Source organism: Mauremys mutica, chromosome 1 (genome assembly GCF_020497125.1).
Source record: "Mauremys mutica isolate MM-2020 ecotype Southern chromosome 1, ASM2049712v1, whole genome shotgun sequence".
NCBI lineage: Eukaryota > Metazoa > Chordata > Testudines > Geoemydidae > Mauremys > Mauremys mutica.
In genome coordinates this window covers 257,263,406-257,287,190 of record NC_059072.1, presented here as the reverse complement: position 1 = coordinate 257,287,190, position 23,785 = coordinate 257,263,406, and the positions used below count along the sequence as shown (strand labels likewise).

Below are 23,785 nucleotides of genomic sequence, written 5' to 3'. Positions count from 1 at the left end.
GCAAACACTTTGAATAATCTTCTATGACTGCACTTCTGTAGCATGTCCAAAATATACTCACTGGTTTGGGTTCCTGTGAAGAGGAAGCACTCAACATTTAAGTGTTTCCTTGTATATAGATATTTTATTTGGAAAGTTTACAAAGCTGAGAAAGAGAGCTAAACCATCCCCCTCCCCATACGGCAACATCCCCCAGAAATACAAATAGCTGCACATTGGGAGAGCGACCTACTACTCACCTTTCACAGCAGTTGCTTCTTTCAGGTTGTGGGCTAGGAAATCTATGCTGGCATAGGCGCTGGTCTCCACTCCACTGATGTCCCCATTCATGGCGTGCCTGCCTTTGGCTCTGCCTTTGTCACAGTTCGCCAGGCTCCCGTCCACCACGTCTATGGCGATGTAGTTGAGGCCGTTCTGGAAGCCGGCGGAGGTCTCCCGGCACATGGGGCTGCTGCCCTGCTCCTCCTCCTGGCCTTCGCTTTTCCTGAGGGACACGTTCTCCACCGAGGCCGAGTTGTGCCGCTTGGGGTTGTGCGCAAAGGAAGGAGACACGGGGGTCACAGTGGTGGTGGAGGAGAAGGTCTCCGAGCTGTGCCGCCGGCGCCCCTGGGGATCCGCCCGGATGACCTTGGCCCCGCGGTTGGGGTCCGGGGACGGGCTGGAGAGGATGAAAGCCTCCACCCCGGCCAGGGTGAGTCTCTTCACCCCGGCTGTGGGGCTGGTGACCCGGGCACTTTCTGGCTTCTGGCCGATGGGCTGGGGCGGGGTGGCGGCCAGGCCGAAGGTCATCTCGGTGTAATCCCCCCCGTCGGGCGGGCGGGCCAGGCAGGCCACCCCCACCGCCTGCAGGTAGAGCCCGTCGGGCCGGCCACGGCTGGCGCAGGACGCCGGGGAGAGCGCCTCCAGGGAGCCCACCGGCCCCGGGCCCGCCTGCGAGCCCAAGTCCAGGTTCATGTAGTCGGAGAGGGGGGAGCGCCGCCGCCCGGCGCCCGAGCCCAGCGAGGAGGGCGGCGAGTCGGCGGCCGCCGCCTCCCCGAAGTCGATGTTGATGTACTCGCCGGGGCTCTGGGGCTCGGGCGGCAGGGGGTGCTCGTGCATGCTGGGCAGCAGCGTCCGCAGGGTGTCCAGGGCCAGGCGGCTGGGCCGCACCGCCCGCGGGCCCAGGAAGCTCTCGGTCCGGCTGGGCCGCAGCGGGGAAGGCACCGTGTGGCTGGAGGGGGCGGCGGGGCGCACGCCGCAGGCCGGCTCCTCCGGGAGCAGCCTGCCCGGGGAGCTCATGAACACGTACTGGTCACTGTCCTTGGCCGGCTCCTGGCTGGGGCAGGAGCGGGGCAGGGAGCTGTAGGCGTAGGCGGCCTTCGGAGGGTCTCCAGCGCCCTGAGCCGGGGCGAAGAAGTCAGGCGGGGTGAGCGAGGCGGCGGGCGGCCCGTGCGGGGACATGTTGATGTAGTCGCCGCCGCCGCTCAGCCTCCCGTCCGAGCTCTCCACCGACAGCCGGGAGCCGCCCCACATCCGCATGTAGCCGCTGTCGTCCGGGGAGCTCTCCCCGGGGGAGCTGGGCTTGTAGCCGCCGCCAGCCCCGGCCCGGGGCTGCAGGATCTGCTTGGGGGCGGACACGCTGGTGGGGCTCATGGGCACGTAGTCATCGCCGCCCCGGCCGCCCGGCCCCAAAGCCGCGGCCACCCCGGGCGTCATGGGCATGTAGCCGTCGTCCCCTCCTCCGCCGCCCCCTGCCGGCGGCCCCAGGTTGCTGCTGCTGCTGCCGGAGCTGCGGTGGGAGCCGATCTCGATGTCCCCGTAGTCCTCGGGGTAGGGGGTGTAGGTCACTTTGGGGGAGGCCGCGGGGAAGAGGCGGCCGGAGCTGCCGGCGAAGGTGGCCCGCATGAGGGTGTACTCGTCCAGGGAGGCGGAGGAGACCTGCGGGGGGGCGGGCCGCTGGCGGCACGGCGTGGTCAGCGAGTACGTCCGCTTCCTGGGGCCCTTGTCCCCCGCCGAGTCCGGGCAGGGCCGGTAGCAGAGCCGGCCGCTCTGGGGCCGCTCCATGGCCATGTAGCCGCACAGGTCCGCGCCGCTCCCGGGGTCCCGCACCGGGGGGGTCTCGGCGATGGACTCGGGCGTGTTGCTGCGGTTGCTGGCGGTGGAGGAGAAGGGCCGCAGGTCGCCGCCCGGGCTGGAGCCGTATTCGTCGAAGGACATGAAGCCTGGGTCGCTGGGGGAGCCCGACACGGAGGCGCTGCCGCTGGACGGGCGCTGCGGGTGGGGGGGCTCGGAGCCGAGCCCGCTGCTGGAGGAGAGGCTGATCGGGCTGGTGGCGGCAGGGGGCGAGTGAGACACCGGCATAGACATGGAGCGACTATTCTGCAGGCCGCCCCCGGGGGGCACCGGCCCCAGCTTCCCCCCCGCCTTGCCGCAGCTACTGAGAGTGTGCGAGCGGCTCAAGGGAGTCCGCACCGGGCCGGGGCTCATGGGGCTGCCGGCGACCGAGCCCGCTCTGCAGCCATCCCCTTCGCTGGCCGTCCGCACCCGGCCCGGGGTGCCCTTGGTGCCGGCGCTGGCGCTGGCCCCGGCCGCCAGGCTGTCTGTGCGGGAGCGGCGCAGCAGGCCGGTCTGGCTGGGCGGCAGGTTGACCATGTGGTGGTGCCGGCGGCCGGGCACGGTGATGGGGTGGGTGGAGGAGGCTCCGGGGCCGCCGGCGCCCCCGGAGGAGGAGGACGAGGAGGACTGGCTCTTGCTGCGGGGCCGAAACTCGGACAGCTCCTTCAGCGCCTTCATGGCCCCCAGGATGGTCTCGTGGATGTTCTGCGCCACCACCGAGTCGTCCGCCTGCATCCAGAGCTCGCCGGGCCCGGTGGCCGCCGACCGCCCCACTTCCATGAAGAAGAAGCTGTCGGAGTGGCCGCAGCGGCGGATGTTCATCAGCTGCAGCGTGACCGAGGGCAGCTCGCAGTTGAGGCGCACGAAGCCGATGGTGCGAGCGGAGAGGCAGAGCCGGTGCACCCCGGTCAGGTTCTTACTCTGCCCCAGGCCCTTGGGCTTCAGCGTCACCTGCCAGACCTCCCGGTAGGCAGCGCTGGCCGGGGCGAGCAGCCCGTAGTTGAGGTCCTCGCAGGCGCCGGCCAGGGAGGAGGCGGCGGCGGCGGCACTGCAGGAGGAGAAGGGCGAGGAGAGGTGGCGGAGCGGGGAACCCTGGCAGGCGGCTTTGCCCTCGTTGAGCAGGTCGGTGAGGGCCCGGTACCAGCCCTCCTGCTCCTGCTCGTTCTCGGCCGCCACGGCGAAGTACTCGTCCTTGGTGTAGAGGGCGATCAGGTACTTGTGCTTGGCGTCCGCTCGCTTGTTGATGTTGAGGCAGGAATCCAGCGCGATCACCCGCTTGGGAGCCCCCGACTTGTTCTTCCATTTCTTCTCGTTCTCGTAGTACTCCAGCCGGGCGCCCCCCGCCCCCGGCTGCTCCTCCCCGCTGCCGCCCGGTCCCCTGAGCACGAAGAAGCGCTTGTGCCCGTGCTTCTGCTTGCGCAGGTAGCCGCATTTCCTCACGCTCTGGTGGTTGTTGTTGTTGTTGAGGTTAGGACCAGGAGGGGAGTTCAGGGGGGGCAGCAGCCCCAGCAGCGTGGGGCTCGCCATCCCCAGCCCAGAGCTTGGGACAGGGGGCTGAGTTCTTAGCGCCCTGGGGTGGGGGCTTATTCCCCGGGTCCCCGGCGCCGCTGTGACCCTGGCTCCTCTATACAGCGCGGTGGGTGATGGTGCTGTTGCCGACCTGGCTCCTCCGTGCAGTCTGGGCTCGCTGCTGCCCGAGGTCCTTCTGGATCCTGGGCGCTGCTGCGGCGGCGGCTGCTGCTGCTGCTCTCCGGAGCCTCGGAGCTGGTCGCTGCTGCCTGTCTCGGTAACAGTTTCACAGTAAGTAACACATTGCGCACCAAGGGCTGAACTAAAGAGCAAAACAACACGTGACCCGCTGAGTTACCGAAACGCTCACACACCGAGACCGCGGGGGGGAGGCGGGGGGGAGCAGGGGAAAGCCAGAGCAAAGGGGGGCGAGGCCATCAATCCGCCGCCAGCTTCCTACGGCATTGGGTGCCGCGCCGGGGAAAGGATAGCGCCGTGCACCAATGGGGATGGGGGGAGGAGGCCGAGCCAAGGGAGGCGGGTTGTTATTGGGTTGTTCGCGCGTCTCCACCCTCTTCTCTCTCCCTCTGTTTCTTTTCCCGCCCACACCCTCCCTCCTTCTACGCACGCCAGCTCTGGCCCGCCCCGTTCCCCTGACCCCCGCCTCGCACAGGCACACGCGGGAGCTCGCCTAAAACGCCAAGCGAGCGGGAAGCCCAGATAGACAGGCGAGGTGGCCGGGGGGGCTGCAGAGCCCGCTGTCACTGAATGAGCATGTTAGCAGGCCCCCCCTCGCCGGGCGGGAAAGGGGACAGGCTCCAGCAGCTTCGCGCCCGATGCAGAATCAGTGACCGTACAGTAGAGGTGGAAATTAAAAAAAAAAGGAGAGGGGGCCATAGGGACCCGCGCGTGTGACGGACGAAGCTGAGCCGGGCCGGTGTTTACTACTCCAGGGCTGACACAGATGAGGGGAAGCTTTCCGCCAGCGATCGAGAACGAGGAGCAGTTTTCCTCAAAAGCAAGAAGCTGCGGCATGGGCCAAAGGAGAGAGGTGCCAGAGCTGGCCATCTCCCCATCTAACCAGCCATCTTTTGTGTGCCTCCATCCCCAAACCTGCCGCCCCACGTCAAGCCTGACCCCGGCTAATGCTAAGGGACATGGGATCAAAGCCCAGGCAGTACGAAGTCCTGCCCTGGACAGACTGACAGATACCAGAGGAATGTAGCTTTCATGCTTTGGTAACGCTTGCGTAGCTTGTCATGGCAATAACGCTCCGTTGCCTTGCCTGGTCCTCCCCTGTGTCCCCCAGGCAACGGAGCTTCCCTGTGTTTGTCTCCCTTCCCACTGCACACACCAAAGTTTGCCGTCCTGGCGTCCTTCTCCAGCGCCACGCACCCCTGCGGGCGGGCTTGGTCCCTCTGTGTCCCCAGCCACACATCCCCCCCCCCCAATCCTTTCCCTGCCTTCTAGGCGTGCCGCATACACCCCTCTGTGAGGGCAACATACATCAGAACTGGCCTGGTTTCCCCGATCCCTCCACACTGGAGAGTGCCTGGTCCCCTGGGGAATGCCCCCTCCTCATACACTGGAGCACCGCCACACTCACAGTGCGCTGGCTGGGTCTCCCACCCCCGCCTTCTCCCCTCCCAGGAGCCAGAGCCTTCTTAGCCGCCTCCCCTAAATCACTAGGCATTCCCTGCCCAGCCTCCTCTAGCTCCCCCTGAACCCGTATAACAGCGCCCAGACCTCCTCCCCCTCTCGGGCATTTGCTCTTGGCTCGCCCCCCAGGCCCCACACAAAGTAACGGAGAATCGAGGGGGTAGCCGGGTGGGCAGCTGGTTCTGCTAGTTTGTCATTGATCAGGGGCTTGTTTGCCTTCTCTCCACAGTTGCTGTGTCTGTGTAGCGAAGAAATGCCACCTGGAGAGTGAAGAACGAGGCGGGGGGGGGGGGCGTTGTTCACGTTTTAATTAAGCAAATTAATTGATCGCCGTGTTTTGCGTTGCCGTGGATCAGGGCAGCGTTCGTGTTTCCTTGCGAAACAAAGCCAGCCGCACTGGGGGATTAGAGCACATCGAGGCAATTAAGTAATGAGAGTTGTGAAGGGGGAGTGTAGCAGCCTCACATGCTCCCCCAGTGTTTACACTCTGGAAATCTGCCGCGGCTGCAGTGTGTGTTTGCTTTGCAGGCTGCTTTCCTTGTGGCGAAGGTGCGCGCACGAGTCCATGTTTTTCCAACCATTACAAATCCCTATGCCTACATTGTGCGGCTCTGTTTTCCACGGCTACGTTTTACGGTTCATCTGTGTGCGATGGGATCCCGGCCCTTCTCACCCTTGTTTGTGCAAAGCCCCAGTTGATGAACGGCTCTCAACGAGAGGAGGTCCCTGCTTGTTTACGAGAACCAAGATTAGTCATCTCACTGGACTTACACGCACAACTAACAACAAACACCGGGATCAATACGCCCCTTGCTTGTACAACAAACACGGGAGGGAAGGCGGGGGGGAGCGGAATTGTAGAAGCGGGAGGTGATTTACCATCCCATGTCCCCTTCCCATTGCACCCTTTTTGGGGGAGGGGGCAGCACGGAGACCAGCAAAGATCTCAGTTCTCTGTGTGGGGAAGGGGGAGGGGACACCAGACAAGCTCTATGTTGCGTGTATATAGGGAGGGGGCGGTCGGGAACAGGGGGACCTGGCTAGCTGTACGGTGTGAGGGTGGGGGGTGGAGAAAGAGTGGGAACCAGAAACGCTCTGTGATGTGTGTATGGGGAGGGGGCGGCCGCGGTGCGGAACAGAGTGGGCCCAGAGAATATCTGTGATGTGTGTATGGGGAGGGGGCGGTGGGGCCCAGAGAATATCGGTGATGTGTGTATAGGGAGGGAGCGGTGAGGAACAGAATGGGAACCAGAAACGATTTGTGTGTATGGGGAGGGGGCAGCCGCGGTGGGGACCAGAGATGAGCTGAGGGGCCGGTGGGGGATAGGGGCCTGGCGAGCTGTACGGTCTCTGGGTGGGTGGTGCGGGGTGGGGAACAGAGCGGGACCAGACAAGCTCCGTGGTGAGTGGGTGGGTGGGCGTATGTATAGCCCCCGTGATAGAGAAAAACAAAATAATTGCTCGTTCTGAAGCATGCAACATAAAAACACACCGTGGTGGAAAGTTATAATAAGAGTCTTGGGATAAAGAAAAAAGTATTTATTGAAAACCTCTAGCCCAGGCTGTTTTTAAGCACAGCCGCATCTTCTCCTTTCCTAGACTCACTCGCAAAGCTTGTCTCCCTTTTGCATATGCTTGGGAGGAGAAGGGGCCAGGAGGTCAGACAAACATTCTTGTTTTTAAATTTATGTTCTGAATGCCATCGGGACGTTCATGTCTCTGTATATTATGCAGCTGAAGTCATCTGTTTTGAATGTAAAGTTGAAAAAATATAGTTTCCATAGTGCAGGGCAGAGGGCGGGCGCAAGCAGCGAAAACAATCCAGTGTTCCCCTAGCAGCCTGTGATCCCCTCCACCAGTCTAGACCCCCTCCTACACGTACACACACGAGTAAATACAGCGTATGGCGCTAGCTACTCCAGGCACACGCCATGCAAGAGAAAGTTAAGGAAGAGTCTCTGTCCTTTAAATTCTCCTTGGTTACTGCCATAATTAAGTTAGAAACCAATTCCTGTACCTGAAATAGGGGAGACTCAGTTATAAATATCGGCAGGCTCAGGTTGCCGTAGAGAGGTTTTTTTTTTTGAAAGAACCCCCTTTTCCTCGGAGACTGGGTCTTCACATTTTAAGTATTAAGGTACTTACCTGTTTGTTTTTTACTTAAATTAATACGTTTAACACAGAAAAGGGTTAGAGACCTGCGGTATTACCTTCCAGAAGAGAGAGAGATGGCCGCTGAAGTCTCTGCTACTGACTTACCATCTGACCATTGCCAAGAACCAGTAACCTCTGTGCTTCATTTGGAAAATGGAGATAATACTTACCCACTCTGGCAAAATAATTTGAGATCTGTGGTTTAAAATGCTGTAGAAGTGCAAGGTATTTTTTTTCTATGTATTACAGTCCTTAATGAGGAAAGTTTCTTATGCAAAGTCATATATGGTTGGTTTTCTAATCTTAATCTTTATGAGCCAAATTATTAACCCTTTACTCAAATTGGTACTTATCTGAGTAACTCCTCACCAATATGAGTAAAAGGCTCACAATTTAAATGTATAAAAATACAGAAGGCTATTTCTCTGAAACTTTTGAATTTTTTTTCATAAAGTTATGAAATATTAATTATTTGGGGTCTCAGGCAGATCTTTAGAGTTGGCATTTGTAAAAGAGTAATAATTATGAACATATTTTCATAATGAAAAATGTAATTGTAATTATAGCAGCAGAATCAATGTTTAACAAACAATTTAGGTTGACAAAAACAATAAAAAGAAGGAAATTTCCTTTTAGCTCACACTTCTGCATAACAAATTGCTACTTTTTTGTATTTTTTTATAATTATGTAAGTAGTAGTCAGTAATAACTTTTAATTTCATGGTGCTGACTGATTTGTGACACATGCAATAAATAGATTTTTTTCTATTTAATTATTTTTGCTTTGTGGATTTTAACTTAGTAGGTTACCAAAAAACAGCAATGTATGTCTTTAGTGCAGGGTACAGGAAGCACTGGTCCAAGAGTCCATGAGCTTTAAGGAAAAAATGATATAATTGGTACTGGCTTCAAGGAACAAACTCTAGCAACAAACATCTCTGCTTTAAAATTACATGGATGATCTTTCCTCTTCCTCTCTTTCTCTGCAGGATTCTGAGCCTTGTCTTCATGCCACACTTTATCTCTTAAGAACACAAGAATGGCTATACTTGATCAGGCATTCAGTGGTCCTGTGACCCAGGTTGGTTGGCCCACCAAGCAGCTAGGGGGCGGTGGGTCGCTACTGTCCCAGTGGCCGGGCTGCATCAGGCCATCTGTCACTAGGGAATTAGCGGAGGGAGGGGCACCGGCAAAGGTCTATAGCGCACCTCTCAGGCAGGGGAGCGCCAGCAAAGGTCTATAGCGCTATCGGGATTTTGCTAACCGAGGCAGGTTGGCTGGGGTAGGGGAACACAGGCCCACTCAACTCCACTGTGTTCCAGTCCAGGGCCCTGACAGTGGCAGGGCAAGGGTCCCGTCAGCAGGGTCTCTCCGCAACACGCTAATCAAACAGACTCACCGCACTGCGCAGTTCTGTCCTTAGGCTCCTTCCTACCTGGTCCCTTGAGCAAGTCCCTCCAGTCCTTCCAGTTCGTCCAGGCATTCGGCTGCTGGCAGCTCTGGCTCCCCCTCTGCCTCTGCTCCAGTTCCTCCGGGTACTTGGTGGTGGCCAGCCCTGGAAGCCCCTGTCCTTCCTCCAGGTCAGGTTTCTCCTGGACCAGCAGCAGGGTCTGAAGGGAGCAGCCAGCAATCTGCATCTGCCTCCCTCCCTGGTGCTGCCCTGACTGGGCTAAGGGCCCCACCTTTATACTTCCTGTTCCACCCCTCCCCTTCTGGGGGGTGGAGTAAGCTTGGTCTGGCCCCGCCCCCTCAGGCTGAGAGCATGGCTCTTTACCCTCAGGTTCAGAGGGAAGTCACCCTGGCTCCCTACAAGTCCATCTAGTCCAGTAACCTGTCTTCTGACAATGGCCAGTGCCAGATGCATCAGAGGGAATGAACAAACCAGGATAATGTCGAGTGATCCATCTCGTGTTGTGTAGGCCCAACTTCTGGCAGTTGGAGGTTAAGGAATACCCGGAGAATGAGGGGATGTCCCTGACCATCTTGGCTAATAGCCATTGATGCACCTATCCTCCATCAATTTATCTAATTCTTTTTTGAACCCAGTTATACTTCTGGCCTTCACAACATCCCATGGCAATGAGTTCCACAAGTTGACCATGCACTGTGCAAAGAAGCACTTCCTTTTGTCTGTATCAAACCTGTGGCCTATTCATTTATTTGGGTGACCCGTAATTCTTGTGTTATGTGAAGGGGTAAATATAACACTTCCTTGTTCACTTTATCCACACCATTCATGATTTTATAGACCCTGACCATATCCTCAATTAGTCAATTTTTTCTAAGATGAACCATCCCAGTCTTTATAATCTCTCCTCATATGGAAGCTGTTCCATACCCTTAATCATTTTTGTTGCCTTTCTCTGTACCTTTTCCAGTTCTAATATATCTCTTTTAAGACGTGACAACCAGAACCAGACTCAGTATTGAAGGTGTGGTCTTATGATGGATTTATATAATGGCATTATGATAGTTTCTGTTTTATCTATCCATCCCTTTTCTAATGGTTTCCTAATGTTCTCTTCTGATTACTGCTGCACATTGAGCAGTTTTCAGAGAACTATCCACAATGACACCAAGATCTCTTTTGAGTGGTAACAGTTAATTTAGGACCCGTGATTTTGTATGCATAATTGGGATTATTTTTCCAATGTCCATTACTTTGCGATTATCAACATTGAATTTCATCTGCCATTTTGTTGCTCGAAGTCACCCAGTTTAGTGAGATCCCTTTGTAATTTTTCAGTCAGCTTTGGATTTAACTATCTTGAGTAATTTTGTATCATCTGTGAATTTTGCCACCTCACTGTTTACTCCACTTTCTGAGATCATTTATGAATCTGTTGAACAGCATTGGCCCCAATATAGATCCTTGTGGGACCCCACTATTTGCCTCTCTCCATTGTGAAAACTGACCATTTATTACTACTCTTTGTTTCCTATCTTTTAACCAGTTACTGATCCATGAGAGGTTTCAGAGTAGCAGCTGTGTTAATCTGTATCCGCAAAAAGAACAGGAATACTTGTGGCACCTTAGAGACTAACAAATTTATTTCAGCATAAGCTTTCGTGGGCTACAGCTCACTTCTTTGGATCCATGAGAGGATCTTCCCTCTAATCCCATGCCAGGTTGCTTTGCTTAAGAGCCTTTGTTATCAGATCTTGGCAAAGGCTTTCTAAAACTCCAAGTACACTATATCCGCTGGATCACCCTCAGCCACATGTTTGTTGACATCCTCAAACAATTCTAATAGATTGATGAGGCATGATTTTCCTTTACAAAAGCTGCATTGACTCTTCCACAACATATCATATTTATGTATGTGTCTGATAATTCTGTTCTTTACTATAATTTCAATTTGCCTGGTATTGAAGTCAGGCTTACTCGCTTGTACCGGTAATTGCCTTTAAAAAAAATTATGTTACATTAGCTACTCTCTGGTCATCTGGTAGAGAGGCTGATTTAAGCCATAGTTTACATACCACAGTTAGTAGTTTTGCAATTTCATATATGAGTTCCTTCAGAACTCTTTGGTGACTTTTTACTGTTTAATTTATCAGCTTGTTCCAAAACCTCCTCTTTTGACACTTCAATCTGGAAAATTTCCTCAGATTTGTCACCTAAAAAGAATGGTTCAAGTGTGGGGATCTCCCCCACATCATCTGCAGTGAAGACTGATGCAAAGAATTAATTTAGCTTCCTGCAGTGGTCTTGCCTTCCTATAGCTTTTTTGTGCCTGTGAGCTTGTCTATATGGGAAAGTTTCAGTTATACCAGTATAATTATACAGGTAGTTAAAATGCTATAGTATAGCTCCCTGTGAGGACAGTCTGAGGACTTGTCTACACTACAGAGCCTTGGCCGATGTAACTATGTTGGCAGAGCCCCTTGATGGAGATGTAATGTAAGGCAGAAGGAGGCGCTCTGCTGGCATAGTTACCCCACCTCTCCAAATGACATTAGCTTTGCCAGCAGAAGCACTCTTCTGTTGGTGTAGTTGCATTTATGCTGGGGGTTTTGCCAGCATAATTATATCGTCCAGAAGGGGGGATTTTCTTCACACTGCTAGCTGATACAGCTATGTCGGCAAAACTCTGTAGTATAGACCATCCCTTAGAGTGTTTTTTTGGCTTAGTTTTAACCACTGCCAAATCAATATAAACTAAACCAGAAAAAGTGCTCATGTCGGAATAACAGTATCCACTTGAGGAGTTACCCCACTATAACTATTGCACTTTAAATTCACACCATATACTTTCCATGGGAGACAAATGGTAAATATGATGTGCCCTCAAAACAGGAGCTTGTTAAAATGTAAAAAATATTCCCTGAATTTGTTTTCTATTTTTAAATTTCAAAAATGTCCAACCATTTTTTCTCAAAACTCACTTATTCCATCTAGCTTGCAACCAATAATTAAATATTAACTATTATTTGTACTCTGGTAGTGCCTAAGAGCCCCAATCATTGACCGGGATCCCACTGTGCTAGACACTGTATAAACACAGATCAAAAAGACTGCCCCACCCCAAAGAGCTTACAATGTAAGTATAAGACAGCAGACAACAGATAGACAGACAGGGGAGGACAAGGAATCAATGAGTCAATATTGATCAGCATGATAGGCAGTGCCACTCCATGCATGTTAATTACGTTACTTACATTTAAATAAGAAAATAAAATCTGTGAGCAAGGCAACTCAGTGGCAAAAAAAAAAAAAAGTAATTCACAGAAAGAAAAATTGCTCTCCTCATTTCACCTCTCCCTTTCTCCTTTTGTCACACCACACATGCCCCATTCCTTTACCCCACCATGACTTCATCGGCCAGGTCTAGAGTAGGAAAGCTTTGCTGGTGTGGCTATCCCTGTATACCACACCAGCAAAGCACTTCTACTGTGGACACAGTTTATACCAGGAAAACGGAACATTTGCTGGCGCAGCTTATTCCAACCATCTCCAAATGAAATACGTTATACCAGCAAAAGTGCAGTTTTGCTTGGATAAGTGCATCAACACGAGGGGGTTTTGCTGCCAAAAAATGTTACCGGTCACAAATCACACCTCTAATCTCACCCTAACTGACATAGCTATGCCAGTGAAAGTTTGTAGTGTAGACCTGGCCTAAAAATAATGGCCCTGTTTAGTTCAGATTTAGATAACATAATCCATGCAGCTAGACCCTTTTACCTGCCCAGAGCCCCATTGACTTCAGTGGTTGTGGAGCAGGGATTTTTGGTTCTCAGTACAGGATTGGAACCTTATATATTGTGAGCTCTTCAAAGCAGAGATCTTGTGTGAAATCTTGACTCATTAAAGTCAGTGGAAGTCTCACTATTGACTTGAATGGGGCAAGGATTTTACCTTGTTATATATTTGTAGAATACCAGGCAGTGGTATTCCATTCATAATGAACAAATCTAATCAATTAGTACTGATTTTTTTTTAATTTGTAGTTTTCTTCCTTGATTCTGACCCTCATATTAGAATTCAGCAAAAATTCCTTAATCCATCTATGGCTGTTGTACCAACCAGATACTCCAGAAGTAGGAATGTGACAATTGCGTTTTTAAAAAATCTGTTTCCAAATACAACTATTGCACCTGTTTAGTCATAGCTATGGATAATAAATGATGACAAAAGGGCCAGCAACATCTCATTTTGCAGGCAAAACTCCTTCTGAAGTGAGTGGTGAAGTTTGCCTGTGCAGGTTGTTTATCTGTATAGCAATTAAATATTGGTACATGTATTTAATCAGGTAAATGACATTAGTTTTATTTACTTTTTTAAAAAAGTATATACAGCTACATTGACCTATCTGCCAAAGAGCTTGATTCTGCCAGGCCACTGCAGCAGAACTCAACTCTGATTAGAGGTCCACCAAAAGGTGGCTTGTAGGTTCTCAGGCCCTAAGTAAATGTAACCACATTTAAATATTACCCAAGGGTCACAGCCAGGCTGTTGCAACACTTTCTGAAAGACTGGATGCACATATACCTTGAATTTCAATCCAAATAGGTCTTATTTTTAAATACCTGTGTATTCAAGGATAAGGAACAATTGTTGTAAGGGATGTTGGCTTGGCTGTTGCCCTCCCACCTGTTGCCAGGATCTTAAAGCAGATGGTAGCCAACCTATGAGAAAAAGGGTGGAGAATTATTTGTGCATTAGTAACATTCGCTTATGCTACCAGGACCACAGTTATCTGTTCCAACAAAAGAACAAACTGATTTCTATTTTGATGTCCTTGAACTTTGATATAAATGTGTGAAGTCAACTTCAACTCCCCATTAAGAAGTTTATCTGTACATTTTCTGACATAAGGCCATTCTTGTAATAAGTTTCAAATTTGTAATCTTCCTCACACAGGGGAGATTGTTTGTGTGTGGCAATTCTTTCCTCCTGCTCCATTGATTATAATTATAGTAGCTTTGTACTTTAAGCAACCACTACACATTTTAATTAATTAACTGTTAAATTATAAAAAATAATCAACAAATTAGGCAAAATACATTTGTCTGAACTTCTCATACAGAAAATCCATATTGGAAAAAGGAAACAAAATTGAGAAAATCATGTTCATGCATTATTTCTCTCTTATTACTTTTCCTGAGTAGGAATTTTGATATTGTTTTGTATTTGCATAGTTTCAACCATAGTTTTATTTTTTTAAATAGTTCATAACTCAGTAATCCATACATGGATGCATTTGGCTATCCGGAAGAAAATAAAGAAAGACTATAGTTCCATGTTTTACAGCAATACAATTTGGTGCAATAGGTGGTGAATTTGTACAGGAGAAGATTGTTTTGAAAATATATTTTTATCAACACATGACCATTCTCAAAATTAGTATACATACATAAATACATATTCTCACAGGTTTCAACCCAAAATCCATTAAGTCAATGGAAAAACTCTCATTGACTTAAATAGGGTTTGGATCAGGCCCCTAGTGCAACAAACTGTTGTTTTGGGGGCGTCATTTACTATGGGGGGCAGTTGTCTCCCCCAGCCTTGGTTTGTCCTCCTCTCCCTGTTCTCTTCATAGGTCTGTATGCTCCATTGCGTCTTCCACTTTTTGCCCCCTGCTTCTCTTGACATAGTATAATCACATATGTTCTATGTGCTCACACAACTTTTCCCCCTTCTCAGAATTTGTCTTGAAATAATGTGCGTGCTGGTGCTTGTATTCTATCAGGTTAATAAATATGGTGTGTGACAACATAGGCACTGGAAAGGACAAATAGTATAATCTAAAAATATGTGTTTATTTTCTCAATTCAGTGCAGTTTCAGTCTCTTGTGTAAATAATTCATTTTATAATCTTCCACGGAAGATTTTTGTTTGTTTTCACAAATAAAAAAGTAAAATGCAAGTGACCTAAGCAAATTCATAGACTCCAAGAACAAAACAAACAAGCAAGTAAACAAACCAAAGGGTACAATAGATGGACTGTCGTCGACCTTAGCTACGACTGTGAGCAAATAGAGAGACGGAAGAGCTTTTTTGTATGCTGTGCTAGAAAGGACCTGTTCCACTCCAGATCCTCCAGGGCTGATGTGAAAATTACACACTGGAGCCAGATCTACGTCAGTTAATCGTAACACCAGGATTTTCTTCCTGGAACATCTCTCTTTTCTTTTCGAACACACGTCCTCTTGTAATTTAATATGCTCACGTCTTGCATGACCGCATTGATGCCGTATGTGCTGCTGCTGCCGCTGAGCTGGAAACTGGCTCTGTGTGCCGGCTCAGCCCAAAATAGCTTTCGCCTGCCCCTCAAACTGCGGATTGTCATCACACGAAACTAAATACGCCTCCGACGTAACATGCAGCTGGCTCTGCCTGCGGCTAAGGGGGTGTAATGGAAGCAGCCACGATTGTTAGTGGAAGGTGGGAACCAGAGAACTGTTGGTGCACCGCCTCCTCTTTTGTGTCTGATCACGATCATCCCTCTCCTCCTCCCCGGTTTGCCCACACTCAGCGTGGATGAGGTAAAGAGCAGGACATGCGTCCTCTTGGCTCTTGACAGCTGCCTCGCTGTGAGTAATTGAACTGGGCTGCAGGTAGCAGGAAACTTTTAGCTGCTCGGTATCTGTTCACGTGGAGCTCCCAGACGTGTTTTACGAGGTAGCTGTTTTCCAGAGTTGTTTTGCTAATTTGATCTAAAGATAACAGAGAAAATGGGAACCACTCTTGTGAATGCTGCCACCACCTGGCAATGAGTCTTCCAAACGCCCAGCTTCTGCTTTCTTTATTTATAGGAGTCCTTCCAACTAGTACAAGTGTGATTTGGTGTAATCGAGTCTCTTTCTCAATATACATTTGTGTAAACTAGACATGAATCTATAGGGGAGGGATGGAAGCAAGGAAAGAGATTAGTCTCGATTTAACCCTTATGCTATTTATGAAGAACTATATATCCATACACTGAAAAGTGTTAACAAATTACTCCTCTGAAAGATAGTTGAAATTCCTCATATATAGGACATGATCATGCTTTCATTCAAGTCAGCAGGAATATTTCCATATCAACAAATAATTTTAAACATCACTTACTTTTATACAAAAATAAATATTCACAGACCTTGGATGTTAATATTGTTACCCCTTTGAACCTGAGCAGTTGTGCAATATTCAAAGTCTTGAGGGTTGTTTTGATTAGGAGGAGAACTCCATGATGGAGTCAGGCATTTCTTCGATGCAAGTCTGTTTATTTACAAAGAAATGTACAAAGTCCTGTTTCTATGAACCCAGTAGGAAGCAAATGGGAGGCAGTTTCTTTCCTCACACTTCCAAGCTTCCTTCTAGCCAGCACTCTGCCCCAAAATCTCCCTCTCTTCCTTTCTCTCAGGGCATCTGTCCTGGGGCCTGACTGCCATGTGCTTCCCTCTGCTGGCCAAGCATGGCACTGCTGGCACTGCCTGCCTTAGTTTCCTTCTCCTCAGCTCCACACACTGGTGAGGTGTGGCATAGCCCTCTGGCCAAGTCATAAACAAACGTAACCCTTGCTGGGGTAGCAAGAGACAAAACTAAAAAGTCCCAACAAACGAAAAGTTTCTTCTGTTCATTGGGACTTCTCTTCAGCCTGTCCTCTGGGTCTGTTCCCAGATCCTTTCTGTGGTACCTGCATGGGTCTCTCTGACTTTGGTATAGAGGAATGAGCCCCCTACTCTGATTCCCTTGGAGTACCATTCTCAGCCCCTACTGGAGTCTATTCCTTGTCTCCTTCCCTGCTCTGGTATAGAGCACTGAACCCCCAGGCTGGTTCTTGTAGAGTACACAGCCTCCTGCAGACCCTGCTCAGGGCCTTCCCTGTGGTATCACTGGCAAACTGATCTCTCTCGGCCCTTTTAAAAGGCCCAGGTGTCCTTTAAACTATCACCTGACCCTGTTAGCCCCACCCCTTCAGGCTTGGAAGCTGCTAATTAATTATGGCACAGGTATGGCTGAGCCAATCTCCCCTTAAAGGGGCCAGTCAGCCATGACAACTGCCTTACCACTGCTCCTCTTGCTGCCTGCTCTGACGGTTGCTGCTCACAGACACACACAATACCCAGCCCACTGCATTTGCATTCTGATTCCACTGAAATCCCTCGGTCTACATAGCTCCACTTCTGACCAGCCTTGCACGTGGCATATGATTTGGGTGATGACTCTTATTGTTTCAACTGTCTTATGTCCAAAAGGGTGACTGTCATGCCCACCAGCTTCAATCAGGGCTGGATTACCCAATAGGCATACTAAGTATGTGATGTAGAATTGGAGGAGGTGAACGATTTTAAATATCTTGGTAGTTACATATCGGCTGATGGTAATATTCAGAAGGAGATATCTACCATTATCGGTCTTGCAGCAACTGCATTCTATAGACTTCAGAACATTTGGAGGTCGGCCATCTTGCAAATGAAAACCAAGGTAGAGATCTACAGGTCGAACGTCCGCTCTGTGTTGCTTTATGCGGCGGAAACATGGAGATAGAACAACAAGAAGATAGAAAGTCGGCTCCGGGGTTTTGAAGGAAGGTGTCTTAGGTGAATTCTTAACATACACTGGCCGCAGCATATCACCAATGTTGAAGTGAGCCGATTAACGGGCATTAACAACATAGTGGATGAAGCCAAACAACGAAGATGGAGATGGTTGGGGCATGTGTTGAGAATGGGTGCTGATAGACACCCTCATATTGCCCTACGATGGACACCACAAGGAAGAAGGAGGAGAGGTAGACCATTGGGGACGTGGCGAAGGACCATTGAAGAGGAAATGAAAGGCATGGGAATGAAGTGGGATGAAATTTGCTGCCTCGCTCAAGAACGAAATGAATGGAGGAGAATGGTTGACGCCTTATGCTCCACTGGGAGTGAATAAGAGGAAGAAGAAGAAGATACTAAGCATGTGCTTAGGGCATGAGCAAAGCAGGGGGCACCAAAAAAAGAGATTTTTTTGAAAAAAAATTATATTTGATATTTCCAAAAAAAGCATCAAAGTAGTCATCATGGGAAAAATCAGAACTTTGTTAGACTTCCTTACACTCTACTACACACTCTTCGCCCATTTTTTTGTTCTCTTTTTATTACTTATCCTCACCTAAACCAGGGGGGCATCCTACTAACCTAAATCGAAATAAATGGATCTGATTTCCTCACATTATGTTTTATTATTGATATATTCTTCTGAGTTATACATACTTGATTCATTTTTTTCCCTTTCTCATATATATTATATATATACATAAAAATAGTGTATGTTGTATAATTTGTTTTTTTTTTAAGTTCAGATAACTGAGATAAGGGACAGAACATGTGGATGTGTCAGAGACTGTAACTGATCCTCCTACTCCTGGTGGTAAAACAGACATTGTTCTAGAAGGTGTGGATGTGTCAGAGACTGAACCTGCTCATGCTGAAAATAATAGGAGAAAAGATCCTGGTATGTGGGTTGATTTCAGTACCGATAATGTAGCTTACTGGATAGATCGTGGACCAAATGACTGTGAACACCACACTGGGCCATTTGAGAAATCACGTTGGACTTTTACCAATGGCAAACAAACAAGATATTGTCCACAAAAAATATTTTTCGGCATGAAAGCAAATGGTGAGAAATACACTCGAGAAGGGCTACTGTATTCACCATCAACAGGGTCTGTGTACTGTTTTGTTTGCAAACTTTTTGAATATAAACCTTCAACATCCTGGTTTGCTGCAGGTGTATTTAGTGACTGGTAGAATACTGTTTTAATTGAACAATGTCATAGGTTTATTCCCCCACTTGGAGCTTTTGGGTTCCAAGATGGGGACCTGCATGGACTCCTCTAAACTAAAATCCTAGTTTAGATTTGGTTCTCGCTGCCACCAGTTAAGTTTAAAGTGGATAACACACTGCCTGTCCCCCAAGCTTCCCCTGGGGAACCCAGATTCAAACCCCTTGAATCTCACCAGAGAGAGAGAACAGCCAGTTCCCCTCCCCCCCCTTCCCTCTCTCCAGCCTGCTCCGGAGAGATTACACACCGAGTCAAATCCTTGACTCAACACAAAGAGGGACTCACCTCCCCCTCCCCTTCCCTAGTCCTGGAGAGAGATACCTTGATTCAAACTCCTTGAATCAAACAAAGAGGGATTCACTTTTTCCCCCTCCCCTTCCCCTGAAAATCCAAACAAGGGAAGAAATCAATCAAGTTTTAAAAAGAAAAGATTTTATTAAAGAAAGAAAAAAAAGTACACTCTCTCTGTATTACCAGGATGCAAAAATACAGGGTCTAACTTATAAAAACTGGAGAGACTTCCCCCTCCCTCCTCAGAATAATCAGTAACAGCAACAGAAATAAAGAATTTCCTTCAGCAAACACACAATTGCAAATGTAGAAATCAAATTATAAGACTAATTCGCCTTTCTAATACTCACTATACTGGATAGTAGGAAATACTCCAGTGTAGGAACGTTACACTTCTTAAACACTAAGGGGGTAGGAATGCCGCCCCCGGATTTAGAGCGGCTGAAGTAGTTCCCACACCCCCACACTTCCGGTCAGGAGACACACAGATAAAGCGCCGACCAGGTGTTTACTACTGGAGTACGCAGGGCATAAAGCACCAATCAGGAGAGGGGGCGAGACGCTGGCTTGTGTTAGTACATGCGCATAATAGGATGATTTATGTAACTAACTATAATAAATAGACGTGGACAGCCCCGTTGGGGCGGCTCCACGGGAACAGACTGACGGACTTGGCTTCATTCATTGCTACACTCCAGGAGAACTTGGAGACATGTCTGGCCTCTCTTAGATCCAAAGAGAGCACACAGAGCAAACAAGGAACACAGACAAAGCCTTCCCTCCACAGAGATTTGAAATTATCCTGTCCCTTGATTGGTCCTCTGGTCAGGTGTTCCTCAGGTTACTGAGCTTGTTAACCCTTTACAGGTAAAAGAGACTTTAACCCTTAATTATCTGTTTATGACAAACAACATGAAAATAGCACTACTCACAGAGATTCAGTGTTGACATATTTAAATCGAAGACAGGAATTTGGATGGAAGAGCACCATAATCTTTTCAGTGCTTAGGGCCTCTAAAGGTCTTAATCCGACCTGGCTTCAATGTTTCACCCAACCTCCATCACTACAATAGCAAGTTTTACACATTTTATGTTTTGATATTTAAATAATCCTTCAATTGCATCTAAAACGTGAGTTGTCCCATCTAAAACTTGAGTCTGGAAAGCCTGTTCCAAACATCCACTTAAAAGTTATTCCATTTCTTCCCTCAACCTCTATGTGCTTTCTCTCATGCTGCCTCCTATGCACGGGAAAAATTCCTTGGCAAAATTTGTAAGGCTGCCCCTTCTTTTTTAAGTTTCTTCCTAAAACCTCACATTGCCAAGATGCCTACAGAGTTATGTCTGTGACATTTGTTAAGCAAGTGGTGAGCTGTGACCTTGGCTTTCCTGCTACACACTAATTGTTTTATTGTGTAGCCTTATCCTCCCACCATTCCTCCATCTCATTTGTCAGCTTTGTCAACCTCTTTTATCCTGTTCCATATGCAGATACAAACTATCTAGAGCACGGGCTGGTCCTTTGTTACTTGTCTGTCCCGTGTGTAGCACAGTGGGACCCTGAGGCTTGATTGGGGTTCCTAGACACTACATAACAAATAATATAATATTGGACTCAGTTGGCCCAGTCCTGAGCCAAACTTGGCTCATCTTGTTCACACTACATTTCCATGGTGAGTTGTGCGTTGAATAAGGTAAGCAGGATTCGGCCCCTACATTCTTTATGCCCCCATAACTTCCATTTATCTCACTGGAAATCTTGGGTGTACAAGTAATGCTAGATTTGACAATGAGAGTTTTCGATGATTATGGAATGCACACTAGAACTCAAAGAACTGATATTACAGCTAGGAATGGACAACAAATAAATAAATAAATGCTAATGCATGCTTTATTTTGTAGCCAAAAAGCAGCAGAGGTACAACTGACACAAACAACTGCACCAAAAAATCAAACTGAAAAAAAAGAGAAACCTGTTTTCTCTAATCTCTTTCGGGTCTAGTACTCTTAGGTGTTACTTGTAAAATGTGTATCTGTACAGTTTTCAGGCAGAAATATGAATTTTACATTGACAGTGTTGCTTTAAACATAAATATAAATATTGATAAAATATACTTGATATTTCCACCAGCAACCCCCAAAGTATTGTGTTCATACGGTCGATTTTTACAATTTTCTTTCTATGAGTAATATTTTGAATATAGTAATGATGTTTTAGTAAACTGTGATAAAAATATATTTATTTATTAGATTTACATAAAGTATATCATTTTGAATCTTGACAACAAATGCCTTATGGGTGGGATTCACAAGGGGACTTGGGCACCTAACTGCCTCTTTAGGCACATAAGTCCAACATTTAGGTACCACTGTCATTCACAAACCCCCGGCTCAGCAGCTGCCAAACAATGTAGGCACCTAAAGTCCCTAGGTGCCTCCATTTCTGCTGATGGGCATGCGCACAACCAGCTCAGTCTTGACAGCACCAAGCAGCTCAGAGCCTAATATCTGCCTCTCTCATTTGTGGGGCCCATTCTAGTAGATGTACTCAGAGGCTGCCATAGAGTGTGTCTAACAGATCAAACACTGCACAATAGGGTGGCCACTCACACATCCCCAGAATACTGGACATTTCAGTATTTCTGGGCATGGAGTGGGCCCATCCCCATCTGCGTGCCCCTCCCACCCCCCCACTGGCATGACCTTGCAGACCACAAGTGAGACACTATTTTGAAGAGTGCACTGTGGCAAGGTCACACGCTCTTAAAAATGGCATCCCCCTACAATACCAAGTCTGGTTTTGTTTCAATATTGGACAGGGACAAGCCTTAGAAAAGCAGGATTGTCCAGCTTAAAATTGGACAAATGGCCTGACTACAACACAAAATGGATGCAGAGGATGAGGTGCCCCTTACACTCCACACATCACCTCCATATTGGTGCACATAACAAAAATTATAGGGAACACTGGACACCACTCTGGGCTGGCCTGAATCCACCCAAGGCAGGATTGGCCCGAGTCATCTGGCATCACTGCTTGCCTGAGTCCTGTCTGTGCTGCCCAGGGTTGGGGATGACTGCCTGAGTTCCACACCACCGGTGGCTGACTGCCCGAGCCCTGTGCCACCTTGGGCTGGGGCTGACCACCCAAGTCCCACATCACCCAAGTCTGACTGCTCGAGTCCTGCCACCTGGTATTTCATGTCACCACTCGCTCCCCCTTGAAATTTCCTTCACACCCCAGATGATCAGTTGACAAGAGCAAAAAGGACAAAAGCTTATTCCCCCCCCCCCCCAAAACAAAGTCAGGATGTCCAGGACAGGGCTTAAAAAGGGGACTGTCCCAGCCAAAATGGGATGTGTGATCACCCTATTCCTAATCCTAAATCTCTTTGGTTCATGGGGCTTAAACCACATCCCTCTCCTCAGAATTTCCTACTAGTTAGCTTATGTGGCTCCCTGCTCTGTTTGCTGGATTCTCTGAATCACTTTTTATGTACCTGCTTCTCCCCATGCATTGTATAGGGAGTCTGAACCCTGAACTCAGGACTGAGGATGCCACATAGTGGCAGGGGTGCCTAGAGGTTAGCTGCTACAACACTCGGCCTAAGTCCCCCTTGTGAATCCAGCTCTATATTGCTAAATATAAACCACAACATTTGTCAGTTGTTATACTAATATTATGAATAAGTTTTAATAAAGAATATTTTAACTTTATTTAGATCGATGTCAAATATACACTGTATTAGGGTTCAACTATTTTATTAATAAGGTGTCAGATAACCTATGCTCAATCAGGGTATTAATCAAAGATAGATCAGCACAATAAAGAAAGGCCAATACATTACCAACCAGTCTGGAAGACAATCATGCAGTGTTTAGTCTTTGTCTGTCCCAAAGTGAGAGCTAAAACTGTATTAAATATCCTACTTCTTAATAATTGATAGAACACTTCATGCATTACCAGTTCTTACCAGTATCCTATCTTGTTTTGAACATAGCATACCAGAAGTCAGCAAAGCTTAGAGATATACACTAGCCATACTTGGTACAGAGTATATGTCTTCTAGCATCAACTAGAACTAGATCATCTATCTTATCCTGTCTTTTTGGTATGTTTCTGCCCCTAGCACTGAAATTACAACACTTCACATTTCCCCTTGGCTAAACAACTTAGCAAAAATAAAAAAACATTCTGGGAAAAGCTTAACATGAATACAGTCCATGGTTATGCAACTTAGGATGAATACAAAACACTGAAAAGATATGATATATCTTTGTTCACTACTAGCTACTTTCTTATCTGTACAACACACCTTATTCAGTCACACTTGTAGTTACAGCAAGCAGGGCCACCCAGAGGATTCAGGGAGCCTGGGGTCTTCGGCGGCGGGCGGGGGAGGGGGGGGCCTGCTTCCGAAGACCCAGAGCGGGAGAAGCTCTGGGGCCCGGGCCCCGCGAGAGTTTTCCGGGGCCCCCAGAACAAGTGAAGGACTCTGCCCAGGGGCCCAGAAAAACTCTCGTGGGGGCCCTTGCGGGGCCTGGGGCCTGAGGCAAATTGCCCCCCCCTTCCCCCCCGGGCGGCCCTGACAACAAGAAAGCAATTTAGCTAGTTTTGGTGGATACATCTGTTTGTGAGAGCCAGTTTCCCAGTCTTTAGTACAAAGCCATTTCTTATATGGTAAAACTACCGCTGTAGCATCAGCATTACATATAACTATAGCTTCTCAAGCATCAGTTTTCCACTTCACCTTTGGTTTAGCCACAAAGCATTATGGGACTCTGGTTCAGTTTGGTCAACAACTGTTTGA

At 48.5% G+C, this 23,785-nt stretch overlaps 1 protein-coding gene across 3 annotated transcripts in view; it reads right to left on the bottom strand.

Annotated features, from left to right (window-relative positions):
* Positions 1-3,938, bottom strand: part of IRS2 (insulin receptor substrate 2) — a 34,247-nt gene extending 30,309 nt beyond the window's left edge. For all 3 annotated transcript variants that reach the window (XM_045007974.1, XM_045007989.1, XM_045007983.1), the window contains exon 1: positions 240-3,938. In XM_045007974.1, the coding sequence (XP_044863909.1) occupies positions 240-3,621 (3,382 nt within the window). In that variant the 5' untranslated portion in view covers positions 3,622-3,938. The remainder of the gene's footprint in view (positions 1-239) is intronic.
* Positions 3,939-23,785: the final 19,847 nt, after the last annotated feature.